Below are 16,372 nucleotides of genomic sequence, written 5' to 3' on the forward strand. Positions count from 1 at the left end.
CCGGGTAACTTCCAGAGGCGCGTTTCTACCTACTATTCTTCGATTCTGTGATCAGTGGCCTTGAAACAGTGGTCATACAATGGTGGGGTGTTGTTTGCGTCCCGATGTTTTAGCTCGTGATCCAAGCTTCATCCCATAGAAGCAGCAGCCATCTGAGAACAGTGAGACTGAGCAAATATAGTTGTAACCACTGGGGGTCAGTGGTAGACAGGAGAGGGACTGGGGAGCCAGTCATCACGAGGAAAAGTGGATCAGTACTTAAAGGAAGTCCCAGAGAGAGGACAGACTGGATGATGGCGGGTGTCCAGAAGAAAGGGTAATGAGATAACAGAAAAATTGTTTTGGTGATAAGAAAACAAGAAAGCAGCTCAGGAGGTAAAAAGGATGAGATACAGCAACATGATGACAGTAAAGTATATTAGACTGAGTAGAAATAGATTAGTGTGATGAAAACAGTCTGTATATGATGACAATACTTGTTTTCTTTAGTTAGTTGGTTTAAATTATTTTTCTATTTCATAGTATGTTTGGGGAAAAAAAAATGGCAGTTTGTGGTCTCCTGTACCATTTCTCTTTTTTTTTTTTTTTGCTGTTTCTAATGTTAAAATTGCTCCCCGGATTTAGAAGAACAGATACCGTTAGGCTTTTTTCCTGCTGGATATTTACTGAAGCCTTTGCTAAGAAATACAAATCAGGCTCTCAGCAAAAGTTTTACAACAGGTAGTCCAACTGTTTTAGCATCAGGTGATTGTTACACTTTCATGCTGGGGGAATTGCTCAGGAAAATTCCATTAACAGGTAGGTAAAAACTTGGTCATATATGTACACATAAAGCAGTTTTGGATATTACTTGTTTAATCTTAGGAGAGCGTGTGGTTGCTGATGGAGAGAACAGATGTAGCCATCAGATGCAGTCAGTCTCTGTGTCACATTCCATTGTGACAGTAGTAAACCTGCGCTGCTTTTGAGTCAAATTCTAGATTTACGTGTGGTGCCAAAATCCTTCAGTAGGATGGTATGCTGTTCATCAGCTTTAATGGTTCAATCCATACAAGTGCAACAAAAGGCATTAGATGTCTAATACACACTTTGTCATATATTCCTTATGATATGACAAAACTTTTTAAATGCATTCTAAGAAGTGTCTGATAAAGAAATTTCAAAGATGGCTGAATGGGGGTTCACAAGCATACTTGCACAGGCAGAACACTTTAAGGTTTCCCTAGCCTGTTGGCAACAACATAAAAAGAATTAATCGTGAGGAAAGAGGCGAACAAGTTAAATTTTTAACAGAAGTAGTAACCCCAAGAGAGAAGAAATGGTGGTGAAGGATCAAGAGTTTAGTCTGGAACAGAAGTTGTTCTTCAAACCTGAGCTGCAAATTCAATTTAATATAAGCTTGTAAATATTAAGTACTTTCAGTTTGTAACATTGAACAATGTATTTGGAAGAGGCTGCCATTCATGTAAAACAGGTTTTAATCAAATTTGTTTAAAATGAACAAATAACTCTGTCAATCTCTGGAAATCTAGACTCGTTCATAGAAAAGGCTAAGCAATTAATTCCAGTAAAAGATGATAAAAAGAATTTTAGGCACAAGGAATTCTAACAGTTTGCAGAGAAGGAAAAATTTTCTGAAGAAATTTGCTTCTAGGCTTCCTGGAACATTTTGACCATGTAAAAAAAAAATAATTAGCTCAAATTTTTCATTATTTGCTGTTGCAGCTTTCTCTGTTGCTTTTGCTAAGGAGACAAAAATAGTTGTATCTGCTACTTATACAGTCAAAGGTGTTCCCTTTACTAAGACATACATTCCTAAAATTACTTTCACCCATCAGAGAGGGGAGCCTTGCTGCCCCTACAGCAGTCTTCTGCACTGTCAGATTTCTCGTTCAAGCCGTGGGTCAGTTTAATAGAGTATGGATTCAGATACAGTTCTTCATAAGTCTGTCTGAAGCACTTTCCAGACAGCTGGCAGAATCTTGCTCTTCAAAAAATAGAAAAACTAATCCAACTAAAGGGCTTAAGGGAAAAAGAATTAATTAGGAAGTGTGTGTAGGGGAGGGAAGTATATTCTAAAGCTAATTTGAATGTATCCAAATAGCTTTTGAATTCTTGCTGGACTAGAAATCCCAGTCTCTTCACACCTCAGTAAATTATAGTTATGTAGGGTAAAATCTCTACCACACTAATAACTATGTAATCTATTAGAAACAACTTCTATGAAACTGTAGGGAATTGAAATGGTCCTGACCTCATTCTGAGGCCTCTTGTAAACTTTGTAGGCAGCATCACATCATTCTTGGATTTGGAAAGTCATGAACACTGTTTTGACATGTCCTGTGTGATCTCAAATATATTTCAATTCATAATGAACAAAGTTACTAGATACTTACATTTCATAAGAATAATTTGATATCACACAATTTTCCTGTTATAATTTTAATTATGATAGCATTAGGTTCTTACTAATATTAGCTTTTAATATCTGACTTCATTTGTTTTGAGGAGCCTAACATTGTTTGACTTACTGGAAACAGGAAACGCTCTTGGAACACACTTGGAACATTGCAAAAGGAGTATTTTCTTCCATGCCTTGTCCATGTATTTACATAATTTTTAACCTCTGTCACTCCAGATATCAAGTAGCTACCTGGATGACTATGGATATCCATAGACAGACTTGTGGTGTAGAGATACTTACATACACTCACTCTTAGTGTACAAACGTTATAGTTCTGCTGCTCTTCTGGGCATCAAAAATAGTTCTGCTCAACAAGTTACAGGGAACAAAGATGTGATTTTCTAGTCTGTAACAGCCAGCAGGTGGCTTCGCATTTTGCAGAGGAGAAAAAGCTAAACTGGACTCTACTCAATCTACACCTTTACTTTCTACTTCTACAGGTCTGGCTTTGATTTTCCTTCGGCATGGCTCTGCAGTTTTACACTAATACTCAGTTGCAGATGTCCAGGGAAGGGGGAGGATGAGAAGTCCTGTCTGTTTGTTTAACCTCTAACTGTAGTACTTACTTCAATATATTTGTATTGTGAACATGGAGCTATACAATTGACTCTCTTCCCTAGATTTCTAAATGAAACGTGGAGAATCACCTCCAGTTGTCACTGCACACAGAGATCCTGAGTTGCTTGGCTTTTATATAAACGTAGAACAGAATAAATGAGTGCTTCAGCTGACGCATAACATTATACACATTAGCTCATAAAGTAAATGTTACTTAAAAGAGTTCATTTGTTATTTTTCATGAAGTACTGCTGTGCTTTCACAGTCCTTACACTGGCACTATAAACTTCAGTGCCTTTTGTCATAGTTATATCCTTTTACAGTCACATGAGTATTGATTTTAGTTAAGCCAAATATTTTAATAATAATATTTTAATAACTAATAAGTTATTGAAAGGGAAGATGGAACTTGTATTTTATTTCCATAGTTCCTTGTTGGAGACAGATTACGAAATTCACTGTGATAAGGCAGAGCTCTAAGAGCTTAATTGCGGAAGCTTGAGAGTTTTTGCTTGTCCCTCTCTGAGCATCTTTCACTTCTGTGCGGGAGACTTTTCTTGTACTTACCAGGCCAACTGTTCCTTTTCAGGCCACCTTTAGAGTTCTCTCTTTTATGTAGTTACATCATCTGCAGATTCATGTTGCTTCTCATGTTTTCCACAGTCTCTGTGGCTTTTCTTGTGCAGTGCTGCTGTGGCCTCCTTTCTCTGACACACATTTCCATGTTCACCAACTTGTTCATTTAGTTTCCTGTCCATCTAGCCTTTGGACACCTAGCATACCTGTTTACCACCTTCATGTTTTTCCCAGGCAAGTGAACTTTTCCATTTCTCTATTGTCTCTGCACTTGCCTCCAGATCTAATTGTTGTTAGGATTGTTCCCCCTGCAGCCTTCCTCAGATCAAAGTGGAGAAAATGAAAGACCCTTTGGCTAATTTAGGAGCAAGGGAGTTGAACTTGTTTTTCTTCTCTTATTCCCACTGGATGATTGTACTCTCAGCTCATACCTTTTCTTGCTTGCTAAAAATAAGGCTGTTCTTAATGTGGCTGGAATATTCACTGTTTTATGCTTGGACACACAGTTTTTCAGTGTCCTTATGGAGACCCATTTGGCTGGATCTCTTGTGTAAGTGCACTGAATCATGCTTGAATTACTTTCTTGGAAGAACGGAGAGAGGGTGAACTTGCATGTAATTTGTGAATTTGACAAGGTAAATTACAACTTTTAATGGTTTTTGTCTTCCACAATATCATAATTTTTAGATACGTAAGAAATCTTTAATGTGGCTTAGTATTTTCTTTAATGTTTAGTGTTTAAGAAGTCTTAGGTCTAGGTTTTGGCTTGCTACAGTCTTCTCTGACTTGCAGCTTCTTGATTTATGCTATTATACACATGCTTTAGCTTTATTGCTGGCTCTTGCATTCATCTTGTGGCATGCAAGATTTAAGAATAGCTGAAGTATGTAGGGAAAAGCATATAGCAAAACACTGGAAAGGTTATTTGCATGGGGCTGTAGTATCTATTCTGACTGTACTGTTTGCCTTTTATCTCAGGCAGTCTCGGTTAATAAAAAAACTGTTAAATTTCAGGTGGTATGATTTTCTGTTACTTTAAACAGTAAAATTAAATACCAACGGTAATGATTTTCCTGATCTTTTTGGTATTCACTTTTTGCACTGCGTTGGTAATACCACAGAAGTACAAATAGAACAAATAATTCATGTGGTTTTAAAGCTAAATTGTCTGTATTCTTGTATCTTCAGTTTGACCTGATAACTGCAGAAGAACTGTGTATTGCTCAACATTTTCCATTGAATATGAAAAGTGCAATGAATCAAGCTGATCGTAGTTGACAGCTGGCTTGATCTTGCTGTGATTAGGTCTTTTACTGCTGGCAAAATCCACTAGCCTTTTCCGTTAGCTGATTGTTGATGGATGCAGAGAAACAGCTTTTCATATTGATAAAGACTTTGGGGAAACCTTTATTTCATATAAAATAAGATTAACAAATATTCTACCTCTTGTTGATTTTACTGAGACAAAAAGCCATGCAGAAATTCGTAAGATGTTACAATTGTTTGCTGCGAACAAGCCAAATCAAGAATTAAACTTTTGTAACTAGAAAGTAACAGAAACATGGAATTGAAGCATGTTGGAGGAATGCGAATGTTTGCAGCTGATGGGCAGTGCTGCAAAATAAAGATGTGCTCTCTTACAATTACATGGGAAAATAGACAGGTAATTAATTCTCAAAATTTTAGTTTTACAATGTAGTGAACGTGTTATTTAAATATTATGTAGCATTTGCACTGTAGTTTAAATGATTGTGGGTTTTGTTGTCACATGACTGGAATGCAGACTAGTTTGGGTTTTGTAATGCCTTATCTCTGAATTGAAATCCTGAATTAATCAGATTGTTACGTGCTTTTGCTGTAATTTTTAACTTTTAAGACCTTATCAAAAGCTCATTACTTCAAAATGTTGTGGTCAGCTTTTGCTGTTAACAACTCTGGTTTTATGGGAAGTGCAAGTCATACACTAAGTTTCATAACATCTTTCAATTACGAAATACTTATTTTCAGTACTTTTGTACTGACACATTTTGCAATTGTTTTATTCTACTGTTCTCATATAATACATCTGCACAGAAAAACTTCATATCGAAACAATTACCTATGAGCAGAATAAGCGAACATTTGATGCTAAATGTTATTCAGACCAACAGTCAGTTTTTTATCTTAGTATGACTAAGTTATTCTATCAGAATAAGATGTTGCTTTTCTAAAAGATCCAGAAAAATATAGATCCAAGACTACTTTTAAAGGCACTTAGTGTGTTTCAACATGTGCTGCAATGTGTCTTTTAAAATCACTCTGAGTAAAAGGATTGGTATTGTAAACAGGTCTGAAGTTTTGTGCACAACTGATTTGTCATTTCTAGAAGAATGTATAGGTTAAGATAGTTTACTTTTGTTAGGAAAATGAAGTTGGTATTTTGATTCAGATCAGCTGCTGGATGTTCTAGCTGACACTGAAGTTAATATAAACATGCTTAAGATTTCTGTGGCTGTTGAATAATGTCTGTAAGGACAAGCAAGAAAGTATTTTAAATACATGAGTTCCAGATACTACTTTCCTACGTAGTTTAAGTGATTTATAAGCAGTTCATTTCATATGTAGCAGATGTTCAATATATACTTAAATCCATTTCTAATTTTGAAAATCCATTTTACCATTGTTTTCATTTTTGTTCTGCCTGTTCTTAGCTGTTCTATGCGGAATAGAGGACAGCCTCCCTTGTGAGATTTCTACGAAAGCAATGTGGGAACAGGAAATCTGGAGTCTGTGGCTTATGCTGAATAGACTTAATAATATTTTATTATATAGAGGACTTATTAGCATCAGCAACTTGGAGGAATTGCTAACAAGGTAGTGTAGTTCATGAGAGACATTAAGATTTTATCTAATATAGGCAATGTGAGATTTTTCAGCAAATTGTGATACAGTTGAAGTGTGTTTATTCTAAGAAACTGTTAATGCATTTACTTGCACAAATAAAATAACTTTTTTTTTTTTTTTACATTTCTGAGTAAAGTTACTGCATTCCGTTCGTACTGTTAATTTCAAGATTATTTTATTATAAGGAGAAAGCACATGCTAGGTATATTTTTCTTTAATTCCCAATATTCAGGCTGCCTTTTCTGGGTTTAATTAGCTTGTTCATTTCCATTAAGTTGAAAAAGGCACGTGGTATTGTCATTGGATTCTTTAAAATGGATTTCTGCTATCGGCATATTTCTGACCCAGTTAAAAAAAATGCAAGGCAGAGCTGTGGGTAAAGCCATTAAACTGGAAATAATGTCATCCATGTTGAGTTCAGCAAAAAAAACTCTAGTTGAAACAGAAACAGATTTATTTTTTTTTGTCTTTTGTCTATAATGTTATATATGAGTTTTCACATAAGATTTTCAAATTGTCTTCATTGTGCATGGCACTAGGATCAGGTTTAAAATGTGGACAAAAATGGAAAATATGGACAAAATCTATTACTGTAAGTTTGGTGATATGTAGGGTCAGCATGTTTCAGAAATATAAGGAAGTCAGAACTGATAATCTTCAGCAGATGCTCCCTCCAGTGTTTGCCTCTCCTAGTCCCTACGTGGCACAAGGAGGCCACATGCATTTCATGTAAGACCTATTTGATACAGAACTGGTATAATAAACTCCCATATCTTCCATCTGCTTTCCCCATCACTACTCTTGTGCTGAGGACAGGTGTCCAAAATGTATGACAGCTATTCTTATCAGCAACCTTTAAAGCTTTGTTGCCAGCTGGGCTAGTTAAGGCATCCCCTAAACTACGTTACTTTGAATGAGGCTTAAGGCAGAAAAGTTAAGAGTAACTGATGGACTTCCACTGCTCATGTCCAAGTTAGCATGTTAGGATTTAGAAATCTTTTGCTAGATTCAGCAGGCAAAGCAAGCTGTTCCTTTCCTTCTGCTCTGGCAGTTCAGTAGTTGCGCAGAGCTGTAGCTCTTCCTTTGCTGTAAATGTGGCACTGAGTAGGAGAATGCAGGGATGGCCCACTGAGGTGAGAACTCCCTGGTTTGAGGAGGCTGAGGATTGTCAAGAGTCCTGATCCCAGTCTGGAATTCACTGGCTGGGGAGTGCTCCAACCTACCCACATTCATTTTGTGGTTGTCATTCTGGGAAAATGCTCATTTATGTGATAAATGACTGCCTTTGTCCACATACTCATATATCTAGTCCCAGACCTGTCAGTTCTGTATTTGTGATGTAGCTATATAGATTTCTGGAGTTTGACGTTCTACAAAGGTAAATTTCTAGTCTGGATGTAAGATTTTTATTCCCTCATTTGCCCTAGGAAGGAATAGCAACTTAGAACTGCTATAGATTATGGAAAACTGAGTCTTTAAGTATGTGCAGTAAAATGGGAGTATTTACTTTGCATTTCTATGTAGGCATTTTAAGCCTTCTTAGGAGCAACTTGCAGTACCTTTCTGGCCTTCGCTGTTTCTCCTATTAGGCCAGTAAAGATAATGTTTACTTTTTGCCATGGCAGAATTGTATGCCTTGTTAATGAATCCCACGTGGGGGAGTAAATTCTTTAAACCATGAACCCAAAGGAATCCCTTCTTGGGTTTCTCTCTGTTGCCTCTAATTCAGCACTCATCTTGTCCTCAGTCCATGTTTTTTGGGAGGTTGATTCACGCTGCTTGATTATGTTTTACTTGGGTTATGTTGGACTTTGAAAATTGGTGGTTTGACCTCAAAATAATCTCTGACTGTGACAAGAAAGAAGGACGGACTGAAGTACTAAAAGCAAAGTAGTAAAAGAGGGAGTAAAGATAGAAGGGATGAAGGTGAATGACAGGAAAAAGACGAGAAAACGTGAGTTCATTCATTGTACAAGAATATGCACAGGAGAAGGTGGAGTTTGGCCAGTTCAGGAGGCTTGGCGCACTTTAACTTACACTTCCTAGCTCAGGGCGTTGGGAGGAGAACTGAAGAAGAATTGTGTGGGAGACAGGAGTGAGCACCTATCTTAAAAAGAGGGGAGGAATAGATAAGGGAAGTTAATGACATAGTGGCTCTTGAAAACCTAGAAAAGATCTGAAGAGATAGCATGCAGGAAAGGATTGGGAAATTCTTGTACTGCTCGAGTTTTCTTCTTCAATTAATTGGTCACATTATGCTTTACACTGGCTATTTGAGTGGCTAGGCATTGCTGAACCTAAACATGAGATTGCCCATCATTACGATGGGCTGTAAAGCTTATGAATATTTGTAGTTTTCCTTTAATGCCTTTATTTGTGTAAATGTTTCATTGTTAGTTTCAAAGTAACTTTCTTTTCTTACTAGTGCAAACTTATAAAATGGTCAAAAATAAGTTTCTTCATTGCTTAGACATTGAGGCAAAGAAATGCATAAAATCAAACCACATCCTAATTATCATCTTTTATTTCAAAAGGTCAATCATGGGTTTTTTCATTTTAGTATTGACATAATTAGATTCCTCTTAAAAGATAGTTTTCCGATGGGAATAGAGGCAAAAAAAAGCCACTGAAATCTGCCCTTCTTGCTTACATGTAGTTAAAACAGTACACTCTGTCGAAGAAATAGTTTGAGTTCGGGTGCAATTTTTCATTTACTGTTGTGGGTTGCCAATGAATAAACCATTTCATAATAGCTCAGAAGTATGCAGACTGAGGAGTTTGTGATGGTAGCCAGAAGAGCATAGTGTGAGGGTAGAAAAAAAAAGGAGGAGGAATAAGAAAATGAGTTTTCAGAGTGACAAGACTGATGTGTAGAAATAAATATTAAAGGAGGTTCCTTTTCTTAATTAAATGCCTAACATATGACTTGTTTTGAGGCTGCTTGTAAACTGGTTCCCAAACTGTGTAATTACTACTGTACCATTCATCCTGCCTGTCTCAAAATATTAATCATCATATGGTAAAAATATTAGCTTGGAGTAGGAGGCTAATGTCAGAAGCTGAAACTCCAGTTCATTACAAATTCTGTCTCTCATCACGACCTTTTAAAGTGCATGCTAAACAAAATAAATACATTTTTGTAAGATTCTTGTTGATATTAAGAAATTAGGGAATATAGATGTAAAGTATTGTTGTCTGTATGAGACATACATAATACTTCCTTAGTGCCTAATAATGCAGTGTTTGCTCCATAGCATCTCATTTAGGAGTTCATCTCTATGTGTAAATGCTTCTATGAATCAATCAAAAGAAATTTACAGTTCAGCAAAACTGTCTGCTTTGATGTATCACCATGTAGCAAATGAATCTGTGGAATCTGAAGGAGTAGATATTTGTAGTGGCTTTTTAGTACCTCCTTCAGAAGGCAGTTCTGTAGGAGGGAGGATTTTCTTGCTGCAGGAGGAAGGAGGAGATCTGGACCTTAAATGTGATAGGCTTGTGTTTGTTATGAGAGGTGAGTGACTTTGCAGATGAAATTGTTAACAACTAGCATGAACAGCGCAAACTTAAGAATCTGGGAAACCAATAACCTCATTAAAGAACTGAGAAAATGCAGCACACTCTTTACCTTGCATAACCTGAGGTTCTGGAGAAGGACTGAGACTGACTTTTCTTCGTTGGTGGTGTTTGCATACAGATTATTACAAGCAGACTTAAGGAATATAAAGTGGTCTGATTGAATTGATTCAAGTAGATCTCGGCAAGAAAAAGATTCATGCTATTCAACCTTTTCATGCTGTTTCAAAAATTGTGCTGTCCTGTTCTGGAGACCTGAAATCAGCTACAGTCTATCTGAAAACAATTGATTTGATGTCGAAGAGGAATTCTGCTTGGTCTGTTCAATGTTTTTGCCATGTGGATGAGAAAGAACAAACTGCGAGTGAAGTTACAGGTTTAAAACTTTGCTTCCTCAGCTGCCTCTTCTTTTCTTTCCTAAGTATAGTGTAGTTATTTCAAGTGAAAGGGACACGGGTATTCAGTGAAGTAAATGTTAAGGGATTTCTCATAGGGCGTTTGTATTTAAATGGTTAATTATCACTGTTCCCTGGTTCTTGTGCTTTGCCGTCTGTAAAAGCTTTTTAGACATTATGCTTTCTAAATTGAACATTTTACAGTAGTTAATAGCTTCTTCAAGGAGAAGCTAATATTTGCATTAATCTTTTAATTAATCTTCTATATTTTACATAATATAAAATAGTGCAGTACTTTTTTCAGGCATTATAAGATATACTTTCAAATATGCTTATTTAAAGCAGTAAAAATTCTGAGCTTTTCGATCAAACTGTGTTGTGTTTTTTTTGTTTCTTGTGCTTTTACGAAACAGTTTCTTACTGTTGTTGTGCATTCCAAGTTACATTTTTCACTTAGAATATTTGTAATTTTCACTCTGTGAAATGACTTTTTTACTTTGAAATATTCACAGCCCCTATACAGATGCTACTTTTTGAGTCTGGATATATTTTTAAGAAGGCTACTTAGCAAAATGAAACATCTTTATTTTTGGACAGTGTTATGCTGAAAATTGCTACTGGAAATAGAATGAGCTATCAATGTTGTTAAACTGATGATGAAAGCAGGAAGGAGGGACGCATTGGGAAGACTTCATAGTCTGATGCAAGTTGTGTATTTTTGAAATAGAGCATATGTGTATTGGAAAAAATACTGTAAGTTCACCCTCCAGCTTTTTTTACTTTTAAAATCAGTGATTCAGAACCTTCAGGCCATTCTGAGCCCCTTTTAAGAATTACCTACAAAGTCCAGCAAATGCAGATGTAGAGGTTTAGAGTTTTCTCGTGGAAGGTGGTGCCAAAGGAAGTCAGCAGAGCATGAACATGTTCTGGGAGCAGCATCTCTGTTTTGTGTTATTTTTCTTGTCTCAAGTTAGCACGTTTTGGTTTGTGGATGACACTTGGAAAAGCTTCCTTACTTTCCTATCCAATTAGTGCCTCTCAGTCTGTAATTAATAATAAAATGTCTCTCTTTGATTTATTAGCTGGTGGCCGCAGATGTGTACAAGTTCTTTGGCCTTAAAAAATACTGGGAAAGACTCACACATCTGTCATAAGTCATGCTAATAAAAAAAGTACATGCTACTTTGAACCTTTTTTTTCCCTTCTGTGTCTCTTCCCCCCCTCCCCCCTTATTTTTTTTTTCTTTTAATTACTGTGTTCACTATCAGAGTGATGAAATAGAAAATCAGTGTTTTGGGTGGATTTTATCTTTTTGTTCTGGTTTCGTCATTCTATATAGCTATAACTAAATAAATAGATATTTTAAAATTACTTTTCTACTATGAGTAATTTTCATTATTGTTGATTATTAAGAGGAGTTTAAGTTGTAGTATCCAATAAGAATTATAATTTTGCTCCATAATCTATTCAGTAGGAAATGTTCAGAGGGACAATAACTTTCTAGAAATATTTTTGTCTGATATGTCTGTACCATGCATCTAAGATGCAGCAGCTTGAAAACTTACTGTTCCAAATCTGGCTGATTTTTAGTGACTGACCTTGAGGTGCATATCTTTACTTGAATAATTGTATGCAGAAACAGGAAATACTAATTGGTTTCAGGTGGAAAAAAAAAGGAATAAAAAAGAGCAATCAGTCATTTTAAAACAAATAGAACTTTCCTTTCTGACTGAAGGGCTATTTTGAACTTCTCACTTTCCAGCATAGTTTTTCAAAGGCTGGTATTTTCTTTCTGTTCAAATTCTAAAGTTGTGGTTAAACCATGGAATTTTAAGATTGTGGGTTTCGGTTTTCGGAGCAGGTATTTGGCAAGTGTCAGCTTCTGGAATTTGTCTTGTTACACTGCACTCTCTTGTGATTGTATAGTGAAAACTGTGGTTGAAGTAATTTAACATGTAGATTTAAATTCTATTTGTTGGCAGAACTATGAATATACTGAAACAATGCATTAATTTTCAAAACCACATATTTGGTCTCACATTGTCACAGCATTATATAAATTTTAAACAATTTTTAGTAGTTGCCTTTCTACCCCAATTTTGTAAATGTTTTGTTAGTTTTGGAATGCAAAAAGGGTGATAAAGCTCCGATAATATCTCTTCTTCTCATTTAGAGTTCACTCAGTAATAGCCACTTTCCTGTCCAAAGGGGATTGCTTTACTTTGCTTCACTTTGTACAGACTTCTTTCACTCAGATTGTGACCTTGAATGCTCCAATCTGCCAGATAATTTCACCATTTTCAGATGCAAGATTGGTGATGGACATAGCTTTTACCTAAGCCTTTATCTAAAGGTTCTTGTGAGGTCTTGTCCTGCGCTAAGTAAATAATGCTAGCCACCAGTTAGAGCTGCCAAGGCAGTTACACTGAAAATGTTAGGAAAGGAAAGAAGATTCTGATTCCAATACTGCTTAAAACACCTACTTCTGTGTGTGTTACCACATGTGCCAAACCAGTGCTGTGTACCAATATCTTAACAGAACAGTGTTAAACATAGTATAAGGGCTTTTTTTCCTCTTGTTTAGTCTCCTAATGTTTTCCTCTTTTATCTGCTTTTCCAGTTTCTGCTTTTTCTGTTCTTGGTATGTGCATGGTCTGTGTCCTTTATTTCTGCTCTGAGGTTCCTTACTTCTTTCATAGGCATTCATCATTGTTCTGTCTGAGGACTGCAGAGGACACTTTAGCCTTTAGGCTCTGAGGAGTGGGGATTTAGCTTCTATCATCAGAACACTTACTATACATCAGCACATCAATGTAACATTTTGTGTTCTGCAGGTTGGAAATCCACGTGTTGAGCTCACTCTTTCTGAACTTCAAGATATGGCTGCCCGACAACAGCAGCAGATTGAAAATCAACAGCAAATGCTGGTTGCTAAGGTAATAATTATACAGATTGTAATAAATATAAATTTCCTTAAACATATGCAAGTGTAATTTCCATGGATTTGTAAAAACACATTAATCCATTCTAGACAAGCTCAAGAAAGCTTGAATCCATTGTTTTACCATGTTAATCAGGCAATACACAACATTTCAGTGTAAATGATACTATAACAACCTATGTCAAGCCAAGTTATGTGTCTTTAGAAAAAAGCATTAAGAGTTTTTATTTGTCTGTTTTCTGAGGCTCACTTCATGACCTGTTATAGATCAGGCTTGACTTTATGCTCATCTTTAGTATGACCTCCACTATAGTAACAGTGCTGTGAGATGAGAATGTGCCCACATCGTATATATTCAGGTATTACATTTCCAGAGTCTTTGAGATGTAAGAATCAAAGTGTGTTTTCAGAGTGAGGAGTGGGTTTAATGTTTCTGACATTGTTGTGAGTGTTACAATATACAGTAGGCATTGGATGCTTGGAGTACCTAGGAATCAACCTATCAATTCTGTAGTTCTTTCTTGATGGCAATAATATAGAAAAAGAAAAATTTTCCTTGTGTGCCCAGCAGAAGGACTGTTATTTAGAACTGGAACATGACCTTAGAGTAGGTCAGCTTGTTTAAAATGGTGTGTTGGACCTATTTTGTCATCTGTGGGAAGCTGGATAACATCATTGGAAGTTTATTTTACAACACCAGGAGAGGAGTTAATAGCGTCAGCAAACAAATGCCAGAGGAAGCTTCACATGCGTTTTAATGAGAGTTCAGGCAAGGGTTGTATTTGCACATATATGTAAATTTGGTCTAAAAAAATCTTGAATCTCTGCTCTAAAACAGTTTTAATGTAGAGCATTTTTCTAGGTGGACTGATATATCTTTTAACTTTTTAACTACATTTTTAACTGCAAGCTTTTCTGATTTCTGGGAATACAAAACCCCACTGATCATAGTGGTGTTTTTTTTTTTCAAGTTAATTTCTTTTTAAATCAATGGGTAACAGGTACCTCTTGTCTCAAACCTCATTTTATCAGGAACAACGTTTGCGTTATCTGAAGCAGCAGGAACGTCGTCAGCAGCAGTCTGTTTCTGAGAGTGAAAAGCTTCAGAAACTTAAAGAACGTGTTGAAACCCAGGAGACAAAGCTGAAAAAAATCCGTGCCATGAGAGGACAAGTGGACTACAGCAAGATCATGAATGGCAATCTGTGTATGTGGAATTTTTAAAGAAATTACTTGGTTGAATTTAGTGTTTACTGCATGACTAGCAAATAATGCTGTATTGCTAGTCATTGTACCATTGAAACATGATTTCAAATAGAATGGGCGTTTTTTGTCTTAGGGGGGTGCTGTGTTTCTGTTAAATTTGTGTATGTTGTAACTTACGTTTTCTTTAGTCAGGCATAAAGTCAGAATAAGTGTATTAATATTAGGAAATACTATGACTCTTAGCAAATTCCCAGCACAAATGTTTTATATGAGTACGTATGTACTAGATTTAAAACTGGTGTGTTGTATTTATCAGTACCTTTAGAATTAAAAAATTAACAACTTCTGCTTTACTTAGTTGTTTTTTGGTTTTTTTATCTTGTTAATTTTAGCAACTGAAATTGAGCATATAAGTGCCATGTTCCAGGAAAAGCAGCAGGAGCTACAGGCTGCAGTGTTAAAAGTGGATCAGCTTACTCAGCAACTGGAGGATTTAAGGAAAGGGAAACTTAATGGGTTTCAGTCTTACAATGGACAAATGACGGGACCTGCAGCAGTAGAATTGAAAAAGTTGTATCAAGAGCTACAAGTAAGTAATGAAAAGATGCTATTTGAATGATAGGTGTAGATTTTAAGAAGTTGTGTTGCTATGCTTATGGGTAGACATTTGGTTCTGCAACTTCTCATAAAACGGGTGTATTGGAATGCTGTCAATGTGTGTGTGAGGTTGTAGTTACCATATAACCCTCTTTAAAACAGAATCTCATTAGCTTTAGAAACTATTTTTATTGTTGGTCATACACATAATGATACAAAGTGCACAAGTGTTCTGAAGGGCATTTCTCAGCCCCTAATACTGACATACTGAATGTTGACATAATCTACTATTTCTTTTAATCTCTTGATAAATTAAAAAAAAGAGGTATTTTTCTATGTTTCGAAAGAACTGGCTGTAGCAAGCTCACTTAGATGGCATCTTAACTTGGAGACATGACTGGCCTGTGAAAAAAAGTAAATTTAAACTACATTGTGAAAATACAGCTAGAATGTCTAGTGTAAATAAAGAAAATACGTAAGACTTAAATAACACATTTTAACAGAATCATCAAAAATAAAAGCTGCATTATGTTCACTGCCCTGTATAGTGTGCTGTGGTTGCAGTATATTCACACAGCATTCCCTGTATCACTAGTGTATATCTTCCTCCAAGAAGATTGTTAAATCTGAAATACAGTTCTCACATGAGTAATTAAATATTCAATTTACATTGAAAATTTGTCCAGCTTTTATGTTTAAAAGTTATGTGCCAGTGTGTCAGGATTTGAGGGCTTTTTTTATTTACTCATGTACTTTACTGCGATCAAGGCAACAGCTCAAATATATTTACTATTTCAAAATCAGTCTCAACCAGTTCTTATATGAGCAAGTACAACACACAAATTAATCCATCATGTGTTTTCATTAAGTAGGAATGAGTCCTTTTTCTCCTCTTTTTCCTTTTTTCCCATTTATACGAGGCATATATGCCTTGGCAGTATTTTGAGGTGCGAAGATGCTCAATAGATTAAGATTTCTTTTGTGCTTCACAGTGATCCCATACACATTTGTCAAGACTTAAATTTGCCTCAGGTGTTTTTTGCATGTAACATTACCATGAAAATTGGAACACTGTGACAACACTGTCAAAGTTATTGAAGGTATGAAAAAATGCCAGTGGGAAAGCAAGAGAAATAATTATAAAGACTGTCACGGTTGATTTAAACCATAAAGGTA

General features: G+C 36.0%; 1 protein-coding gene across 1 annotated transcript in view; it reads left to right on the plus strand.

Moving 5' to 3' along the window:
• Window positions 1-16,372, plus strand: part of PPP1R13B (protein phosphatase 1, regulatory subunit 13B) — a 41,755-nt gene that overhangs the window by 10,806 nt on the left and 14,577 nt on the right. Inside the window, exons 4-6 of the mRNA XM_010019229.1 lie at window positions 13,287-13,388; window positions 14,426-14,600; window positions 14,992-15,188. Of these exons, the coding sequence (XP_010017531.1) occupies window positions 13,287-13,388; window positions 14,426-14,600; window positions 14,992-15,188 (474 nt within the window). The remainder of the gene's footprint in view (window positions 1-13,286; window positions 13,389-14,425; window positions 14,601-14,991; window positions 15,189-16,372) is intronic.

This window comes from Nestor notabilis, unplaced genomic scaffold, assembly GCF_000696875.1.
Source record: "Nestor notabilis isolate BGI_N333 unplaced genomic scaffold, ASM69687v1 scaffold23547, whole genome shotgun sequence".
Taxonomy (NCBI): domain Eukaryota; kingdom Metazoa; phylum Chordata; class Aves; order Psittaciformes; family Psittacidae; genus Nestor; species Nestor notabilis.